This window comes from Oncorhynchus tshawytscha, linkage group LG07, assembly GCF_018296145.1.
Source record: "Oncorhynchus tshawytscha isolate Ot180627B linkage group LG07, Otsh_v2.0, whole genome shotgun sequence".
NCBI lineage: Eukaryota > Metazoa > Chordata > Actinopteri > Salmoniformes > Salmonidae > Oncorhynchus > Oncorhynchus tshawytscha.
In genome coordinates this window covers 14952669-14971044 of record NC_056435.1, presented here as the reverse complement: position 1 = coordinate 14971044, position 18376 = coordinate 14952669, and the positions used below count along the sequence as shown (strand labels likewise).

The window sequence follows — 18376 nt, the reverse complement described above, 5'->3', positions numbered from 1 at the left end:
ATTCTCTTGGTAGATAATGCGGTCGGCATTTGATTGTGAGGAATTTTAAGTCATGTGAACAAAAGGACTTGAGATCCTGTATGTTGTTATGATCACACCACGTCTCGTTAATCATAAGGCATACACCCCCGCCCTTCTTCTAATCAGAGAGATCCTTGTTTCTGTCGGCGCGATGCGTGAAAAAAACAGGTGGCTGTACCGACTCAGATAGCGTGTCTCGAGTGAGCCATGTTTCCATGAAGCAATGTTACAGTCTCTGATGTCTCTCTGGAATGCTAGCCTTGCTCGGATTTCGTCTACCTTGTTGTCAAGAGACTGGACATTGGCGAGTAGTATGCTCGGGAGCGGTGAGCAATGTGCCTGTCTACGAAGCCTGACCAGAAGACCTCTCCGTCTGCCTCTTCTATGGTGCCATTGTTTTGGGTCGCCGGCTGGGATCCGATCCATTGTCCTGGGTGGTAGGCCAAACAGAGGATCCGCTTCGGGAAAGTTGTATTCCTGGTCTTAATGTTGGTGAGTTGACATTGCTCTTATATCCAATAGTTCCTCCCGATTGTATGTAATAAAACCTAAGATTTTCTGGGGTAACATTGTAAGAAATAACACATTAAAAAACAAAATACTGCATAGTTTCCTAGGAACGCGAAGCGAGGCGGCCATCTCAGTCGGCGCCGGAAGTAGTCCTCATCATTCCATAGAGGGGTCATAATGGTTACACATGATGTTGTAAGAAGATCGATTTTCAGGATGTCTCATGGCATGACAAATACTGCACTTTCACCGCAGAAGCAGAAGTAGAACCTCTTAAAGATCGGACCCTTTTTTCCAATTTTCGCCTAAAATGACATACCCAAATCTAACTGCCTGTAGCTCAGGACCTGAAGCAAGGATATGTACATTCTTGATACCATTTAAATAGGAAACACTTTGAAGTTTGTGGGAATGTGAAATTAATGTAGGAGAATATAACACATTGGATCTGGTAAAATACATTTTTTAGTACCATCATCTGTGAAATGCAAGTGAAAGGCCATAATGTATTATTCCAGCCCATGCACAATTTACATTTTGGCCAGCAGTGTATGTGCAAAGTTTTTTCCAATGAACCATTGCATATATGTTCAAAATGTTGTATGAATACTGCCCAAATGTGCCTAATTGGTTTATTAATACAAAAATCGACTACATTGTTGTTACCATTATATAGCCCTTCTGTTTGCCAAAACTGGACTACAGTAGCTAGCTAGCTACTTGCTGAAGTTAGCAATGCAAATTGAAATAAATTGCACTAATTTGACACAAGAAGTTCTAAATCCAAGATTACAATATATAATCTTCCTCCTCCATCTCCTGTAGTTTGAGGAAACTAATTTGAATTGAATAATATCCTAAAAATTCTCAACTATCACTCTTTCGCTCTCAATCAATATGTCACCAACTCACCAAGCTTCTCAACACATAGAACTCCAATAATGCTCTGCGGCACAACCCCAGTACACCACACTAGGTTAGTTCTTTGATCTTAAACCTATGATTGGATGAACAACATGTCAGTTCCTATTTCAAAAGCTTTGCTTTTTTGGAGGATATCCTCCGGAGGTGATCATAATTACCATGTAGGTCTATGGATGTGGGTGAGGCCTACGAGCCTCCTAGGTATTGTATTGAAGTCAATATAGCCAGAGGAGGACGGAAAATAGCTGTCCTCCGGCTACACTATGGTAGCAAAACAGTGTGTTTTATTCAGGTATTTGGTGACATGAATATGTTTAGTATAGTTTTATCTAACAAGAATACATTTTTTTATGTTTCATTATTCTTTGAGTAGGATGGCATTCCTCGTCCTCGTCCACTTTGTGAGAGGTGTTGATGGATGAGTGGAGGATCTTGATAGTAAGTTGAAGCAGACATATGCACTACCAGAGCAAGAATAATGCAGTGAATTTGGTCCAAAAGGGGCAAGTGAACATTAAAAACAAACACATTTACACAACTCATGACTCCTTTATTATGAATCATCTAAATGAATGACTATTGTAGCTGGAAACTGATGATTTTTAATGGAATATCTACACTTTATCAGCTACCATCACCCCTGTGTTCCAATAGCACATTGTGTTAGCTAATCCAAATGATCATTTTAAAAGGCTAATTGATCATTACAAAACCCTTTTGCCATTATGTTAGCACAGCTGAAAACTATTGTGCTGATTTAAAGAAGCAACAAAACTGCCTTGTTTAGAATAGTTGAGTATCTGGAGCATCAGCATTTGTGGGTTCGATTACAGGCTCAAAATGGCCAGAAACAAATAACATTATTCTGAAACTCTTTCAGTTTATTCTTGTTCTGAGAAATGAAGGCTATTCCATGTGAGAAATTGCCAAGAAACTGAACATCTCATACAACGCTATGTACTACTCCCTTCACAGAACAGGGCAAACTGGCTCTAACCAGAATATAAAGAGGAGTGGGATGCACCGGTGCACAACTGAGCAAGAGGACAAGTACATTAGAGTGTTTAGTTTGAGAAACAGACACCTCACAAGTCCTCAACTGGCAGCTTCAGTAAATAGTACCCGCAAAACACCAGTCTCAACATCAACAGTGAAGAGACGTCTCCGGGATGCTGGCCTTTTAGGCAGAGTTGCAAAGAAAAAGCCATATCTCAGACTGGCCAATAAAAATAAAATACTAAAATGGGCAAAAGAACATAGACACTGGACAGAGAAAGATTGGAAAAAAAGTGTTATGGACAGACAAGTCTAAGTTTGAGGTTTTCGGATCACAAAGAGGAACATTTGTGAGACGCAGAAAAAATGAAAAGATGCTGGAGGAGTGCTTGACGCCATCTGTCAAGTATGGTGGAGGTAATGTGATGGTCTGGGGGTGCTTTGGTGGTGGTCAAGTGGGAAATGTGTACAGGGTGAAAGGAATTTTGAAGAAGGAAGGCTATCACTACATTTTGCAACGCCATGCAATACCCTGTGGAGGGCGCTTTATTGGAGACAATTTCCTCCTACAACAGGACAATGATCCAAAGCAAAACATCAAACTACGGAAGAAGCATTCGGCTGGTAATCTGTCTATAATGGAGTGGCCAGCACATTCACCGGATCTCAACCCTATTTAGCTGTTGTGGGAGCAGCTTGACCGTATGGTACATAAGAAAAGCCCATGAAGCCAATCCAATTTGTGGGAGGTGCTTCAGGAGCATGGGGTGAAATCTCTTCAGATTACCTCAACAAAGTGACAACTAGAATGCCGAAGGTCTGCAAGCCTGTATTTTCTGCAAATGGAGGATTCTTTGACGAAAGCAAAGTTTGAAGGTGTTTATATATTTATATATACTGTATATATATATATATATATATATATATATATATATATATATATGTATATAAAATATATATATACAGTGGGGATAACAAGTATTTGAGACACTGCCAATTTTGCAGGTTTCCCTACGTACAAAGCATGTATAGGGCTGTAACCTTTATCATAGGTACACTTGAACTGTGAGAGACGGAATCTTAAACAAAAATCCAGAAAATCACATTGTAGGATTTTTAAGTAATTAATTTGCATTTTATTGCATGACATACATATTTGATACCTACCAACGAGTAAGAATTCCGGCTCTCACAGACCTGTTAGTTTTTCTTTAAGAAGCCCTCCTGTTCTCAACTCATTACCTGTATTAACTGCACCTGTTTGAACTCGTCACCTGTATAAAATACACCTGTCCACACACTCAATCAAACAGACTCCAACCTCTCCACAATGGCCAAGACCAGAGAGCTGTGTAAGGACATCAAGGTAAAATTGTAGACCTGCACAAGGCTGGGATGGGCTACAGGACAAAACGCAAGCAGCTTGGTGAGAAGGCAATAACTCTTGGCGCAATTATTAGAAAATGGAAGAAGTTAAATGTGACGGTCAATCACCCTCGGTCTGGGGCTCCATGCAAGATCTCACCTCGTGGGGCATCAACGATCATGAGTAAGGTGAGGGATCAGCCCAGAACTACACGGCAGGACCTGGTCAATGACCTGAAGAGAGCTGGGACCACAGTCTCAAAGAAAACCATTAGTAACACACTACGCCGTCATGGATTAAAATCCTGCAGCGCACACAAGGTCCCCCTGCTCAAGCCAGCGCATGTCTGAGGTCATGTGGTCTGATTAGACAAAAGTAGAGCTTTTTGGTCTAAACTCCACTCACCATGTTTGGAGGAAGAAGAAGGATGAGTACAACCCCAAGAACACCATCCCAACCGTGAAGCATGGAGGTGGAAACATCATTCTTTGGGGATGCTTTTCTGCAAAGGGGACAGGACAACTGCACCGTATTGAGGGGAGGATGGATGGGGCCATGTATCGCGAGATCTTGGCCAACAACCTCCTTCCCCCAGTAAGAGCATTGAAGATGGGTCATGGCTGGTCCTTCCAGCATGACAACGACCCGAAACACAGCCAGGGCAACTAAGGAGTGGCTCCATAAGAAGCATCTCAAGGAGTGGCCTAGCCTAGAGTGGCCTAGCCAGTCTCCAGACCTGAACCCAATAGAAAATCTTTGGAGGGAGCTGAAAGTCCGTATTGCCCAGTGACAGTCCCGAAACCTGAAGGATCTAGAGAAGGTCTGTATGGAGGAGTGGGCCAAAATCCCTGCTGCAGTGTGTGCAAACCTGGTCAACAACTACAGGAAACGTATGATCTCTGTAATTGCAAACAAAGGTTTCTGTAACAAATATTAAGTTCTGCTTTTCTGGTGTATCAAATACTTATGTCATGCGATAAAATGAAAATTAATTACTTAAAAATCATACAATGTGATTTTCTGGATTTTTGTTTTACATTCCGTCTCTCACAGTTGAAGTGTACCTATTATAAAAGAATTACAGACCTCTACATGCTTTGTAAGTTGGAAAACCTGCAAAATCGGCAGTGTATCAAATACTTGTTCTCCCCACTGTACATATATATACACATACATATATATATATATATATATATATATTTATGTGTATATACATATATATATATATACATATATATATTCACATATATATACATATATATATATATATATACATATACATACATATACATGTATATATATATATATATATATATATACATATATATACACATTTATACTGTAATTTGGATGATATACTGTACATTTATACTGTAATTTGGACACACCTACTCATTCAAGGGTTTTTCTTTATTTTGACTATTTTCTACATTGTAGAATAATAGTGAAGACATCAAAACTATGAAATAACACTGAACAAATGTCTTCACTTTTATTTTAAAATGTAGAAAATATTAACAATAAAGAAAAACCCTTGAATAAGTAGGTATGTCCAAACTTTTGACTGGTAGTATGTATATATATAAAGTATGTAAAAAAAAGCAACTAAAAAGTATGAAGTTGAATACGGTTTTGTAAGCAGGAACATTGAAGAGGAAAAACACTTAAAAGTTAAAATATTTATGTTGAAGGGTAGGGGCCTCAGCCCCTAATGGGCACGCTAATGTTAATGGCTTGCAATCCATCATGACTACCTGTTATACTCAGATTCTATATGCCCATATACAGGATGATTACAGTAGCTCATGTCTTGATACCATTGTCAGATATTCTTGTAGGACATGTCAAAATTGGCATTTTCAGCAACAGCATTGTAGTATTTAGGCATCTCCACAGAGACCTCACTATCCACATGGTAAAGGTTGTCCTCTGGTATGTCAGTCAGCACATTGTATGGATTTTCCTCACACAGAGCGCTGATCTGATCATACTTCTCTTGTAGAGGAGAGGTGATCTGCGAGGCCAGGTAAGGGTATTGATGAGAATCAATCAGGTGCTGTGGGGGAGAAGAACTGTCAGTCAATCAACCATCCAATGAATGGATGGATGAATGGGTGGGTGAATAGATGGATGGATTGATTAATTAATTAATTGAACACAGACCCACACAGATGTGCACCAAGTACGCAGGGGTGCACACATGCACCCATGCATACACACACACGCGTGCACACACACACACACACACACACACACACACACAGTACCTGTTTCAAATGCTCAGGCAGCTTAACCTTGGGATGGAGAAACCTTTTCCCTTTGTAGATGACCCAGAGGACTAGGAGTAGTAGTGGAAAAGCCACAGCTACCGTCACCAAACTGACCACCAGGCCCTCAGACAACCTTCGCTCCCCATCTAAAGCACAGACACAGGTGGACACCAGTTAGAACGACCCTCAGAAACTGAACTGATGGCACAGATCATTTAAATTTCTGTTTTGCTGAGGCAGTTTTACGTTCCATTTGCAACAAGGAACACAAATGCTCTTTGGTATCATCAAATTATGAAGGGTGGGGAAAAAAAGTGGAAGAAAGGGGGGAAGGGTGTGCGTGAGGGAGAAGGGAGAAGTGGTGGAGGAGGTGGAGAGCTCACCTGTGGTTGTGTTGTTTGTGGTGCTCATCACACACACAGCCTTGCTGTACTGCCCCGTATTGTTGTGCGGCATTGGTATGTACACCTGTACCTGAACGCAGTATCTGGTGTTGGGCTCCAGTGGCTTCAGTTTAACATGTTGCTGAGTCACCATCTCTATCTCAGACACCTGTGATAACACATGGAGTGAGTGAGTGAGTGAGTGAGGTAGTGAGTGTGTGAGTGGTGGGTGAGTGAGTGAGTGAGTGAGTGAGTGAGTGAGTGAGTGAGTGAGTGAGTGAGTGAGTGAGTGAGTGAGTGAGTGAGTGAGTGAGTGAGTGAGTGAGTGAGTGAGTGAGGGGATGGTGTGTGGGTGGGTGAGAGAAATAGTGGGAGTATGTGTGTGTTTGTGTGTGTGTATATACACTCACTGTATAAACATTAGGAATACCTGCTGTTTCCATGACATAGACTGAAAAGGTGAATTTAGGTGAAAGCTATTATCCCATTTCAATCAGTGTAGAAGAAGGGAAGGATTTTAAAGAAGGATTTGTTAGCCTTGAGACAATTGAGGCATGGATTGCATACATTGAATTCGGAAAGTATTCAGACCCCTTCCCTATTTCTAAATCTTATTCTAAAATGTATTTTTTTTTTTAAACATACAGTTGAGGTCGGATGTTTACATACACCTTAGCCAAAAACATTTAAACTAATTTTTTCACAATTCCTGACATTTAATCCTAGTAAAAATCCCCTGTTTTAGGTCAGTTAGGATCACCACTTCATTTTAAGAATGTGAAATGTCAGAATAATAGTAGAGAGAATGATTTACTTCAGCTTTTATTTCTTTCAAGATTTACATACACTCAATTGGTATTTGGTAGCATTGCCTTTAACTTGTTTAACTTGGGTCAAACGTTCGGGGTAGCGTTCCACAAGCTTCCCACAATAAATTTGGGGAGTTTTGGCCCTCCTGACAGAGCTGCTGTAACTGAGTCAGGTTTGTAGGTCTCCTTGCTCCACACACGCTTTTTCAGGTCTGCCCACACATTTTCTATCGAATTGAGTTCAGTGCTTTGTGATGACCACTCCAACACCTTGACTTTGTTGTCCTTAAGCCATTTTACCACAACTTTGGAAGTATGCTTGGAGTCATTGTCCATTTGGAAGACCCATTTGCAGTTTTAACATCCTGACTGATGTCTTGAGATGTTGCTTCAATATATCCACATCATTTTGCTGCCTCATGATGCCATTCATTTTGTGAAGTGCACCGGTCCCTCCTGCAGCAAAGCACCCCCACAACATGATGCTGCCACCCCTGTACTTCACCGTTGGGATGGTGTTCTTCGGCTTGCAAGCCTACCCCTTTTTCCTCCAAACATAACGATGGTCATTATGGTCAAACAGTTCTGTTTTTGTTTCATCAGACCAGAGGACATTTCTCCAAAAAGTACGATCTTTGTCCCCATGTGCAGTTGCAAGCCGTAGTTTTTTTTAATGGTGGTTTTGGAGCAGTTGCTTCTTCCTCACAGAGTGGCCTTTCAGGTTCTGTCGATATAGGACTCGTTTGACACTGGATACAGATACTTTTGTACCTTTCCTCCATCATCTTCACAAGGTCCTTTAATGTTGTTCTGGGATTGATTTGCGCTTTTTGCCTCAAAGTACGTTAATCTCTAGGAGACAGACCGTGTTTCCTGAGCGGTATGACGGCTGCATGGTCGCATGGTGTTTAAACTTGCGTACTATTGTTTGTACAGATGAACGTGGTACCTTCAGGCATTTGGAAATTGCTCCCAAGGATGAAGGTGATTATTTTGATTTTCCCATGGTGTTCAGCAAAGAGGCACTGAGTTTGAAGGGAAGCCTTGAAATACATCCACAGGTAAACCTCCAGTTGACTCAAATGATGTCAATTAGCCTATCAGAAGCCTCTAAAGCCATTATATAATTTTGGGGAATTTTCCAAGCTGTTTAAAGGCACTTTCAACTTAGTCTATGTAAATTTCTGACCCAATGGAATTGTGATACAGTGAATTATAAGTTAAATAATCTGTCTGTAAACAACAATTGTTGGAAAAAATACTTGTGTCATGCACAAAGTAGATGTCCTAACTGACTTGGCAAAACTATAGTTTGTTAACAAGAGATTTGTGTAGTGGTTGAAACACGAGTTTTAATAACTCCAACCTAAGTGTATGTAAACTTCCGACTTCACTGTACATCCTCATCCATCTTCACACGATACAATATTTCACACAAGAAAGGTGAAATAAATAAATACCCCATAATGACAAAGAAAAAACACGTTTTTAGAAATGTTTGCAAATGTATACATTTTTTTAAAACAGAAATATCTTCTTTACTTAAGTATTCAGACCCTTTGCTATGAGACTCGAAATTGATCATCACGATACCATTGGTCATCCTTCAGATGTTTCTACAACTTGATTGGAGTCCACCTGTGGTAAATTCAATTGATTGGACATGATTTGGAAACCTGTCTATGTAAGGTCCCACTGTTGACAGTGCATGTCAGAGTAAAAAGCAAGCCATGAGGTTGAAGGAGGTTGAGGTTGAAGGAATTGAAGGTCCCGAAGATCAGTGGCCTCCATCATTCTTAAATGGAAGAAGTTTGAAATCAGCAAGACTCTTTCTACAACTGGCCACCTAGCCAACTGAGCAATCGGGGGAGAAGGGCCATAGTCAGGGAGATGGCCAATAACCTTATGGTCACTCTGACAAAGCTCCAGAGTTCCTCTGTGGAGATGGGAGAACATTCCAGAAAGACAACCTTCTTTGTCAGCACCCTACCAAACCGGTCTTTATGGTAGAGTGACCAGACGGAAGCCACTCCTCAGTAAAAGGCACATGAAAGCCCATTTTGAGTTTGCCAAAAGTCACCTAAAGGACTCTCAGACCATAAGAAACAAAATTCTCTGGACTGGTGAAACCAAGATTAAACTCTTTGGCCTGAATGCCAAACGTCACGTCTGGAAGAAACCTGGCACCATCCCTACAGTGAAGCATGATGGTGGCAGCATCATGTTTTTCAGTGGCAGGGACTGGGAGACTAGTCAGGATCGAGGGAAAGATGAACAGAGCAAAGAACAGAGAGATCCTTGATGAAAACCTTCTCCAGTGCACTCAGGACCTCAGACTGGGGTGATGGTTCACCTTCCAACAGGACAATGACACTAAGCACACAGACAAAACAACCCAGAAGTGGCTTTTGGACAAGTCTCTTAATGTCTTTGAGTGGCCCAGCCAGAGCCTGGACTTGAACATATCTGGAGAGACTTGAAAATAGCTGTGCAGAGACGCTCCCCATCCAACCTGACAGAGCTTGAGAGGATCTGTAGAGAAGAATGGGAGAAACTCCCCAAATACAAGTGTGCCAAGCTTGTAGCGTCATACCCAAGAAGACTCAAGGCAGTAATTTCTGCCAAAGGTGCTTCAACAAAGTACTGAGAAAAGGGTCAAAATTCTTATGTAAATGTGATATTTGCATTTTCCATTCCTAAAAACCTGTTTTTGCGTTGTCTTTATGGGGTTGTGTGTGTAGATTGACAATAAACATTTTAGTCAATTTTAGAATAAGTCTGTAACGTAACAAAATTTGGAAAAAGTCAAGGAGTCTGAATACTTTCCGAATGCACTGTAGCTTCTGAATGAAAGGTGAAAAGGTAGTTTTAAACCTTGAGACAATTAAGACATGGATTGTGTATGTGTGCGTTCAGAGCTTGAATGGGCAAGACATCAGATTTAAGTGCCTTTGAACAGGGTATGGTTCTAGGTGCCAGGCACACCGGTTTGAGTGTCAATAACTGCAACGCTACTGGGTTTTTCATGCTCAACAGTTTCCTGTGTGTATCAAGAATGTTCCACCGCCCAAAGGACATCCAACCAACTTGACACAACTGTGGGAAGCATTGGAGTCAACATGAGCCAGCATCCCTGTGGAACACTTTCGACACCTTGTAGAGTCCATGTCCCGACGAATGCAGGCAGTTCTGAGGGCAAAAGGGGGTGTGATAGTAGGAAGGTATTTTGTACACTCAATGTAAATAGTATGTGTGTGTGTATGTGTGTGTGTGTGTGTGTGTTTGTGTGTGTGTTTGACTGTCATATGTTTCTCTTACATCCTTCTTGTCAGTCTTCTTCCAGTATCTGATATTGTATTCCACTTTGCTGTATGCTTCTTTTAGTGATGAGATCTTTAGCACCGGATTCTGGATGTTCACCTCCACAGCTCCTATAGGTCCTCCCTTGGTGACCAAGGTTACGTTTGGAGGACCAATTACGGCTGAGGAGACACAATACAGGAAGTCAAAGATAGGATTTCAAGAATGAGAGAGCTACAATGAACAATGTCACCAAAGTGCATGTTGGTACTCACTTCCTTTCTTAAGAGAGAAGTTTGGGGTTTCCGCCCAACTGGAGGTATTTCCCTTTAACTCTATCCTCACTCTGAATTGATAATTTCCATGGCAACTGGGAAGTTTACCGAAGTCACACCTGTGCTCTTTGGTGGCTTTACATACGGTGTAGAATAAGGCAGTTGAAGGCATTCTGAGTATCAGACAATAACAAGAGGTTAACATTTTAATTGCATTTTTTTGTGGCATCGATGTGTAATAACAGTGTCTTTATGTTGCTTTACTATTAAGTAGAGAGGAGAAAACACACAGCTGATTTGGCAAGGTATTCCAAAATAACATAACACTTGTTAATGAATGTCAAAAAAAGTAGCTACAAACTCAATAGCTCTGATGCAATTGATTCATTCGACAGGAAATCCTCTTCATTCTCTTAATTTCTCAGTGTTTATGTTACTACCTGTTTTATAAAAATCGAAAACTTTTTTTTTTTTTTTGCAGGTGTGTGCGTCTTGTTCTCTTCCAGAAAAGATGGAACTTTTTTAGTTCCTATACTGTATGTATGGTCATATCAATGCCCTTTCATTGTTCACAACTTCCCCTCTCAGTGAAGTTCCTCATGCAGATTTAGAATCTTAATTTGAGCCAGTTTGCAGGAAAGCAGGAAAATAATCCTGCAGCAACAGGACATTTGAATTATTAAGTGGATGTATAATTATTATTATTTTCTTATAGGGGTTGTTAGGACAATCAAGTCTGACATTTTAAACCTTGAATACACTGAGAAAATTCTCAGGCACAAAAGAGTGATCAAATTAAGATCCTACATCTGTATAACCACAGACATAATGGTACTGATACACTCACACTATGGCAAAATTTCAACATGTCAATGAAGTGCATGGCCTTATTCCCTGTACGATAGATATGGCGAAAGAGATTTCTACTTATCAATTCTTCGTCCACAGCTCAAATTGACCATAAATATCACAGTAGCCACTAGCCAGGGAGCACAAACTATTTAACAATATTGAATAATTCAAGCAAGCCATATTACACTCTAGAATAATGCAACAATCCACAAGCATGTGGAGACCATGAAAAGTTTACTCCTGCAAACTAACAACATGATTCATGATCAAGTAACGTTAACGTATTGGTAATAAACATATTAATATAAATGTACAGTGAAGTATTATAACTTTGTTATTCACAGTTGAAGTCGTAAGTTTACATACACTTAGGTTGGAGTCATTAAAACTCGTTTTTCAACCACTCCACAAATTTCCTGTTAACAAACTAAAGTTTTGGCAAGTCGGTTAGGATATCTACTTTGTGCATGACCAGTATTTTTCCAACAAATGTTTACAGACAGATTACATCACTTATCATTCATCGAATCACAATTCCAGTGAGTCAGAAGTTTACATACACTAAGTTGACTGTGCCTTTAAACAGCTTGGAACGTTTCATAAAATTATGTAATGTCTTTAGAAGCTTCTGATAGGCTAATTGACATCATTTGAGTCAATTGGAGGTGTACCTGTGGATGTATTTCAAGGCCAACCTTAAAACTCAGTGGCTCTTCACTTGACATAATGGGAAAAGTTAAAAAAATAAGCCAAGACCTCTGAAAAAAATTATAGACCTCCACAAGTCTGGTTCATCCTTGGGAGCAATTTCAAAATGCCTGAAGGTACCACGTTAATCTCTACAAACAATAGTACGCAAGTATAAACACCATGGGACCATGCAGCCTTCATACCGCTCAGTAAGGAGACGGGTTCTGTCTCCTAGAGATGAACGTACTTTGGTGCGAAAAGTGCAAATCTATCACAGAACAACAGCAAAGGACCTTGTGAAGATGCAGGATGAAACAATTACAAAAGTATCCATATCCACAGTAAAACAGTCCTTTATCGACATAACCTGAAAGGCCGCTCAGCAAGGAAGAAGCCACTGCTCCAAAACCACGATAAAAAAGCCAGACTACGGTTTGCAACTGCACATGGGAACAAAGATCGTACTTTTTGGAGAATTGTCCCCTGGTCAGATGAAACAAAAATAGAACTGTTTGGCCATAATGATCATGGTTATGTATGGAGGTAAAAGGGGGTGGCTTGCAAGCCGAAGAACACCATCCCAACCATGAAGCATGAGGATATCAGCATCATGTTGTGGGGGTGCTTTGCTGCAGGAGGGACTGGTGCACTTCACAAAATAGATGGCATCATGAGATAGGAAAATTATGTGGATATATTGAAGCAACAGCTCAAGACATCAGTCAGGAAGTTAAAGCTTGGTTGCAAATGGGTTTTCAAAATGGACAATGACCTCAAGCATACTTCCAAAGTTGTGGCAAAATGGCTTAAGGACAACAAAGTCAAGGCATTGGAGTGGCCATCACAAGCCCTGTCTTCAAGCTGTCAGAAAATGTGTGGGCAGACCTGAAAAAGCGTGTGTGAGCAAGGAGTCCTACAAACCTGACTCAGTTACACCAGCTCTGTCAGGAGGAATGGGCCAAAATTCACCCAACTTATTGTGGGAAGAATGTGGAAGGATATCCAAAATGTTTGACCCAAGTTAAACAATTTAAAAGCAAAGCTACCAACTACTAATTGAGTGTATGTAAACTTCTGACCCACTGGGAATGTGTTGAAAGAAATAAAAGCTGAAATAAATCATTCTCTCAACTATTATTCTGACATTTCACATACATTTCAGTATAAATGTATTTGGCTAAGGTGTATGTAAACTTCCGACTTCGACTGTATATAGGCTACACAGCTAGGTAATGTTATCTCCCTAGCTTAACAAAGTAATTTCTGTATCCTTACGTAAACGCTGTAGCTGAATGTTGAGGTTTCGGTGAACCAAAGCTAGATAGGAGCTCTTAGGCTTACACTATCTATCATATTAAAGTTACACTAGAAGAAAACAGGCTTCATTGTATCAATATCATGGAAATCAAAAGCAAATTGCATTTGAAAACATTGATGAATCCCTCAGAGTTGCTTCTTGCCTGGATCTCAGGGGAAGGGTGCAATTGCATCCAGCAATTCTCGACGTTCCTGCATGTAGTCATTCCTGCATCTGCAGGAACCCCTCTTTATACTTCTATTGGGACATGTTTAATTTAGGACAGGTAGGAGGCAGGGGCGGTCCAGAACAGTAGGTGGCATTAATGCACAATAACGTTGAATGCCAGACACCGACAAACCCCACAGAACTGCAAAACATTGCTATGCTATTACAATTTTTACTGTAATAGTGTTGGCTCGACGAGACATTTCTGTTTACGCTGCCTTGCTTACAGGGGGGCAACTATCGTGAGTGTTGTGCCCTAACTCCAGAGGTAATGGGCGAGACAAGTTCGCAAGTATACATTGCAGTATATTGTCATGGAAATTCTAATCAAATAATGAGGAGAGACAAGATCAATCACCAATCAGGATATTACTTTATTCGAAATGTATTAATAACATTAATAAATTATTGCAATAATGAAGCTTGTCAATGACCCAACTGTAGGTAATTCGTTGAGAGCCCAACGAGCGAATTTGAGCAACATCATTTTATAGCGAAGTACATCCTCTTGAATGTTCATGACAGACAACAGATGTATGGAATGGGTCACAAGGTTAGTATTTGTATGAAAGATACTAATAATTCACAACAGACAGTATCTGTTGAAAAGACTGTTCTCATTATGTAGAATTCAGGACCTGGCCCCTAAAACAAAATTCCTCTCACAAGTATCCATACTGGAGCCATCTACACCCTGGTACCTCAGTACAGAAACACCAACTCATGCCATGGAATGCAGTTTGTTAGGTTTATCATTCAAGGCATCGTAAATCTTCTGTCAGCATTAAGCCCCCAGAGGTCCCTTCTCAGATGAGAATGAGAGTGTTCTTTGAACCCCCTATTCCAGCCTTTCTTTAGGTATGGATCGCGAGCCAAAGTGGGTCGCGGACCTGTTAACGGTGGGTCGCAATGTGTTAGAGTAAATTCATAATTATTTCAAAGTAAATGTTATTTAATTAATTGCTGGAATTGATTTGGCAAAGTTAATCTGTCCCCTCCATTCGCGTTTCACAGGATCTTTTTTTCTGCCGTTATCTGGAAGATCACTCTGTGACACACAATGCAGCGCTGTCGTTCAGCAGCAGATGATGCCCTGTCAGCCACTGACTTGTCATTCCCACTCGCCATCACTCACCGCCATCATCAAATGGACTCATGCTAGCCACAAGTTCTGACTGATCTCAATTGTCATGAAATACAAATACAGGGATGAGTTTCTCTCTCTTTCATACAAACTTTGAGAAATAATGAGGAGCGCCCACAATGTGTTTTGTGCGGGGAAGTGCTTAATGTTAGTATTGAGTCTCTCAAAACCAACAAATTAATAAAATGACACGTCCTGACCAAACATACAGCATGATGATAAACCCAGGGAGTTCATTCAGAACAGGGCATCATGCTTCAGGAAGCAGTGCTTTGACAGTGGAGAAGTAAGTCAGCTAGCAAGGCATTGTTGTCATTTTATAACAGGCGATAAGCAGAAATAACGGAGTACTAACTCTAATAGTAGTAGATGTGAGTTTCTCTTTCAAACATTCCCGTGGCCTTGTAAGGTACACAACTAATAGCTAACATTAGCCAAAGGAAAGAAAGCTAGCTAGTTACTGATGGTGCAACCCTTAGTAACAGTACAGATGAATATGAAAAATGATCAAGCCTACTGTACATCTTACTGTAGAAATGATTGTTGAAAACGAGTCTAGGTTGGAACTGTTGCTGTTAATATACAAGTAAGAATTAGTATTCTAAACTGGAATAAACTGATTGAAGTAAGATGCTTTTTGAGGCAAACACAGTTCTGGGTTGTTCATCTACAGCAGGAAGCAGCCTCCTGCCTGACTGAGAAAGCAGTAGAAGTTCTGATCCAGTTTGGCACCACATACCTATGTGAGTCAGGGTTCTCAACTCTGACATACTTAAAAAATAGATACAGAAATGGTCTCATTGCTGAGTTTGACCTCAGTGTTGCACTGTAAAAAACTGAGCCCAGAATAGACATGCTTTTTTGAAAACTTCAACCAGCCACACACCTCTCATTAGGACTGTGTGTGTGTGAGTTTTCTGATCTACATCTGTGTGATGTGATCAATCAGTTTCTTCTAGTTCAGAATAAAATAATGTACTGTATTTTAAACAGCAACAGTTCCAACCTTGATTTTCTTTCAACAATAATTTCTACAGTAAGATGTACAGTAGGCCTGATCATTTTTCATCTGTACGGTTAGGGTTGCCTTATCAAAAAGCATGTGTGTGCATTCTGTTACTCATCTGTGTGATGTGATCAATCAGTTTATTCCAGTTCAGAATGAAAATGATTTATTGTATTTTAACTGCAACAGTTTCAACCTAGACAGATATCTAAGAGTGTTTTCAATGGGGGAAAATTAACATGAATATGCATTTATATGAACATTTAATTGTTATTTGTTTTTGTCTATATTACATTTGTTTTAGGCATAAGTGCAATTAAATGTACCGATATTTACATATAGTTGCATATTTTCCTAAGCTTGTCCCAGGGACACAACATTTCTAATTTGGGTCCCAGGCTGAACAAGTTTAAGAATCCCTGCCCTATTCTGTTGCATGAAACAACCATTTGATGCAATTACAGTATTATTACATAATCGTGCAATTTTGCTCTCACAGTATGTGTAGCTGAGGATATTTTTGCTAAAAATTCTAGTAAGTGTGAACAACCTCTAAGTATGATGTCAAAGACAAAACACTTAAACCAGAAGTATTTGTGTGTCATAAAAATGTATGATCTTAACTGGAGCCAGTCTCCTACAGCAGGAAAATAATCCTGCAGCAAAATAAAACGTGAATTATTATGTCCATTAAAATGAATGGAATCTTTGAGCAGTTGATAATTTTTGTAAGGGAAAATCAAATTAAGATCCTACATCTGTATATGTGTGTATTTTGTTCTTCGGTTTGGTCTGGTAAAAAGATCTTGTCCAGTATAGTCCAGGAATGGATGTACCAGTCTAAATGCCTCTGAGACACTGCGGGAGGAAAACTGAATCCAGCATGAGCAATACTTTTTATTGTGTGTGTGCGTGTGCGTGTGTCTCACTTGTATTCAGCTGTGTAGGTAAGGTTTTTCAGTGAAGTAAGGGGAGCGTCCCACTTAACTATGGCATCCATGTTGTAAGAGACCACCTCAACGTTTTGTGGTTGAGGCAGAAGTGACTCCGCTATAGAATGAAAGAAACAAACACTCAGTTGATTACCAGAATTAGACTGAGACAGAAAGACACTCTTCAGATACAAGAGACCAGTGAGATGAAATAACACTCAAATACTAGAGTAAGACCTGGGTCAAATACTGTCAAGTACTTTGTCTGATTGATTTAGCTTGCCACAAAGGAATCAAAAGTTACCAAAAAATCAAAAGGAATCCAAAGGTAAACAGTGACACTGCAGCAATGATCAATCAGTTTAGAAACGGGCGGCAGGGTAGTGGTTAGAGCATTGGACTAGTAACCGAAAGGTTGCAAGTTCAAATCCCTGAGCTGACAAGGTACAAATCTGTTGTTCTGCCCCTGAACAGGCAAGTAACCCACTGTTCCTAGGCCGTAATTGTAAATAAGAATTTCTTCTTAACTGACTTGCCTAGTTAAATAAAGGTAAAAAAAATGATATTATTGTATCTAGGCTATAGTAAGTTAAGTCCTGAAAACACAAACCTGAAATGAATCGAAATCCCAGAGTGATGAGAAGATAAAATGCCATCACATTGTTCTGTGGTGTGTTCCAATTGTAACAACAGCTTTAAGTAACACTGGATAAGAGTGCCTGCTAAATGTGCACAATGTCAAAATGTAAGGGGAAGAAACTGATAACTTCTCTTTTTATGGGCGTATAGTGAAGAAAGAAGAACAATCTTATTTCCTCATTGGCACTGAGACAGTTGCCCTAGCCCAAATGATGTATTATCATTGTGGAGGCCACTGATTTTCACATATCATTATTATATCAGGTATCAGTGGGCTTCCAAACAATTAATTATCATCCGAAAGTACATACATTTTTTTCACATGCTCCACAGTGTACCACAGTGTAACGGATGCGAAACTGCAAGCGTAGTTAGCGGTGGTACGCGCTAAATAGCGTTTCAATCAGTGACGTCACTTGTTCTGAGACCTTGAAGTAGTAGTTTCCCTTGCTCTGCAAGGGCCGCGGCTTTTGTGGAGCGATGGGTAACGATGTTTCTTGGGTGACTGTTGTTGATGTGTGCAGAGGGTCCCTGGTTCGCGCCCGGGTATGGGTGAGGGGACGGTCTAAAGTTATACTGTTACAACCGCAAACTGTCATAAACAAATCTCACAAAAATCAGACACTGCAAAATCCTGGTTACTATCCAATCAAAGCCACGATGACACTACTACCAACGGTTAGCCACATTTGGCTTAAAAGGCCAAACGTAACATAATATTTACCAATTCATTT

General features: G+C 40.2%; 1 protein-coding gene across 1 annotated transcript; it reads right to left on the bottom strand.

Annotated features, from left to right (window-relative positions):
- Nucleotides 1–5321: 5321 nt before the first annotated feature.
- Nucleotides 5322–17765, bottom strand: LOC112232489 (interleukin-10 receptor subunit beta-like). Its single transcript, XM_024399523.2, has 7 exons — nucleotides 17614–17765; nucleotides 17001–17121; nucleotides 10855–11027; nucleotides 10598–10761; nucleotides 6471–6639; nucleotides 6085–6233; nucleotides 5322–5873 (listed from the first exon to the last, which is right to left on the bottom strand). Exons 1-7 carry the CDS (start codon nucleotides 17657–17659, stop codon nucleotides 5640–5642), a joined length of 1056 nt encoding a protein of 351 aa, XP_024255291.1. The 5' UTR covers nucleotides 17660–17765; the 3' UTR covers nucleotides 5322–5639.
- Between the last annotated feature and the right edge of the window lie 611 nt (nucleotides 17766–18376).

Excerpts from the sequence above, each read along its gene's own strand:
- LOC112232489 (XM_024399523.2), bottom strand. The coding sequence starts at position 17,659 with ATGGCATTTTATCTTCTCATCACTCTGGGATTTCGATTCATTTCAG. Across the intron at positions 11,028-17,000 it reads ACCTACACAGCTGAATACAA|AATGCCTTCAACTGCCTTAT; the intron begins GTGAGACACACG and ends TCTGATACTCAG. Across the intron at positions 10,762-10,854 it reads CTTCTCTCTTAAGAAAGGAA|CCGTAATTGGTCCTCCAAAC; the intron begins GTGAGTACCAAC and ends GTGTCTCCTCAG.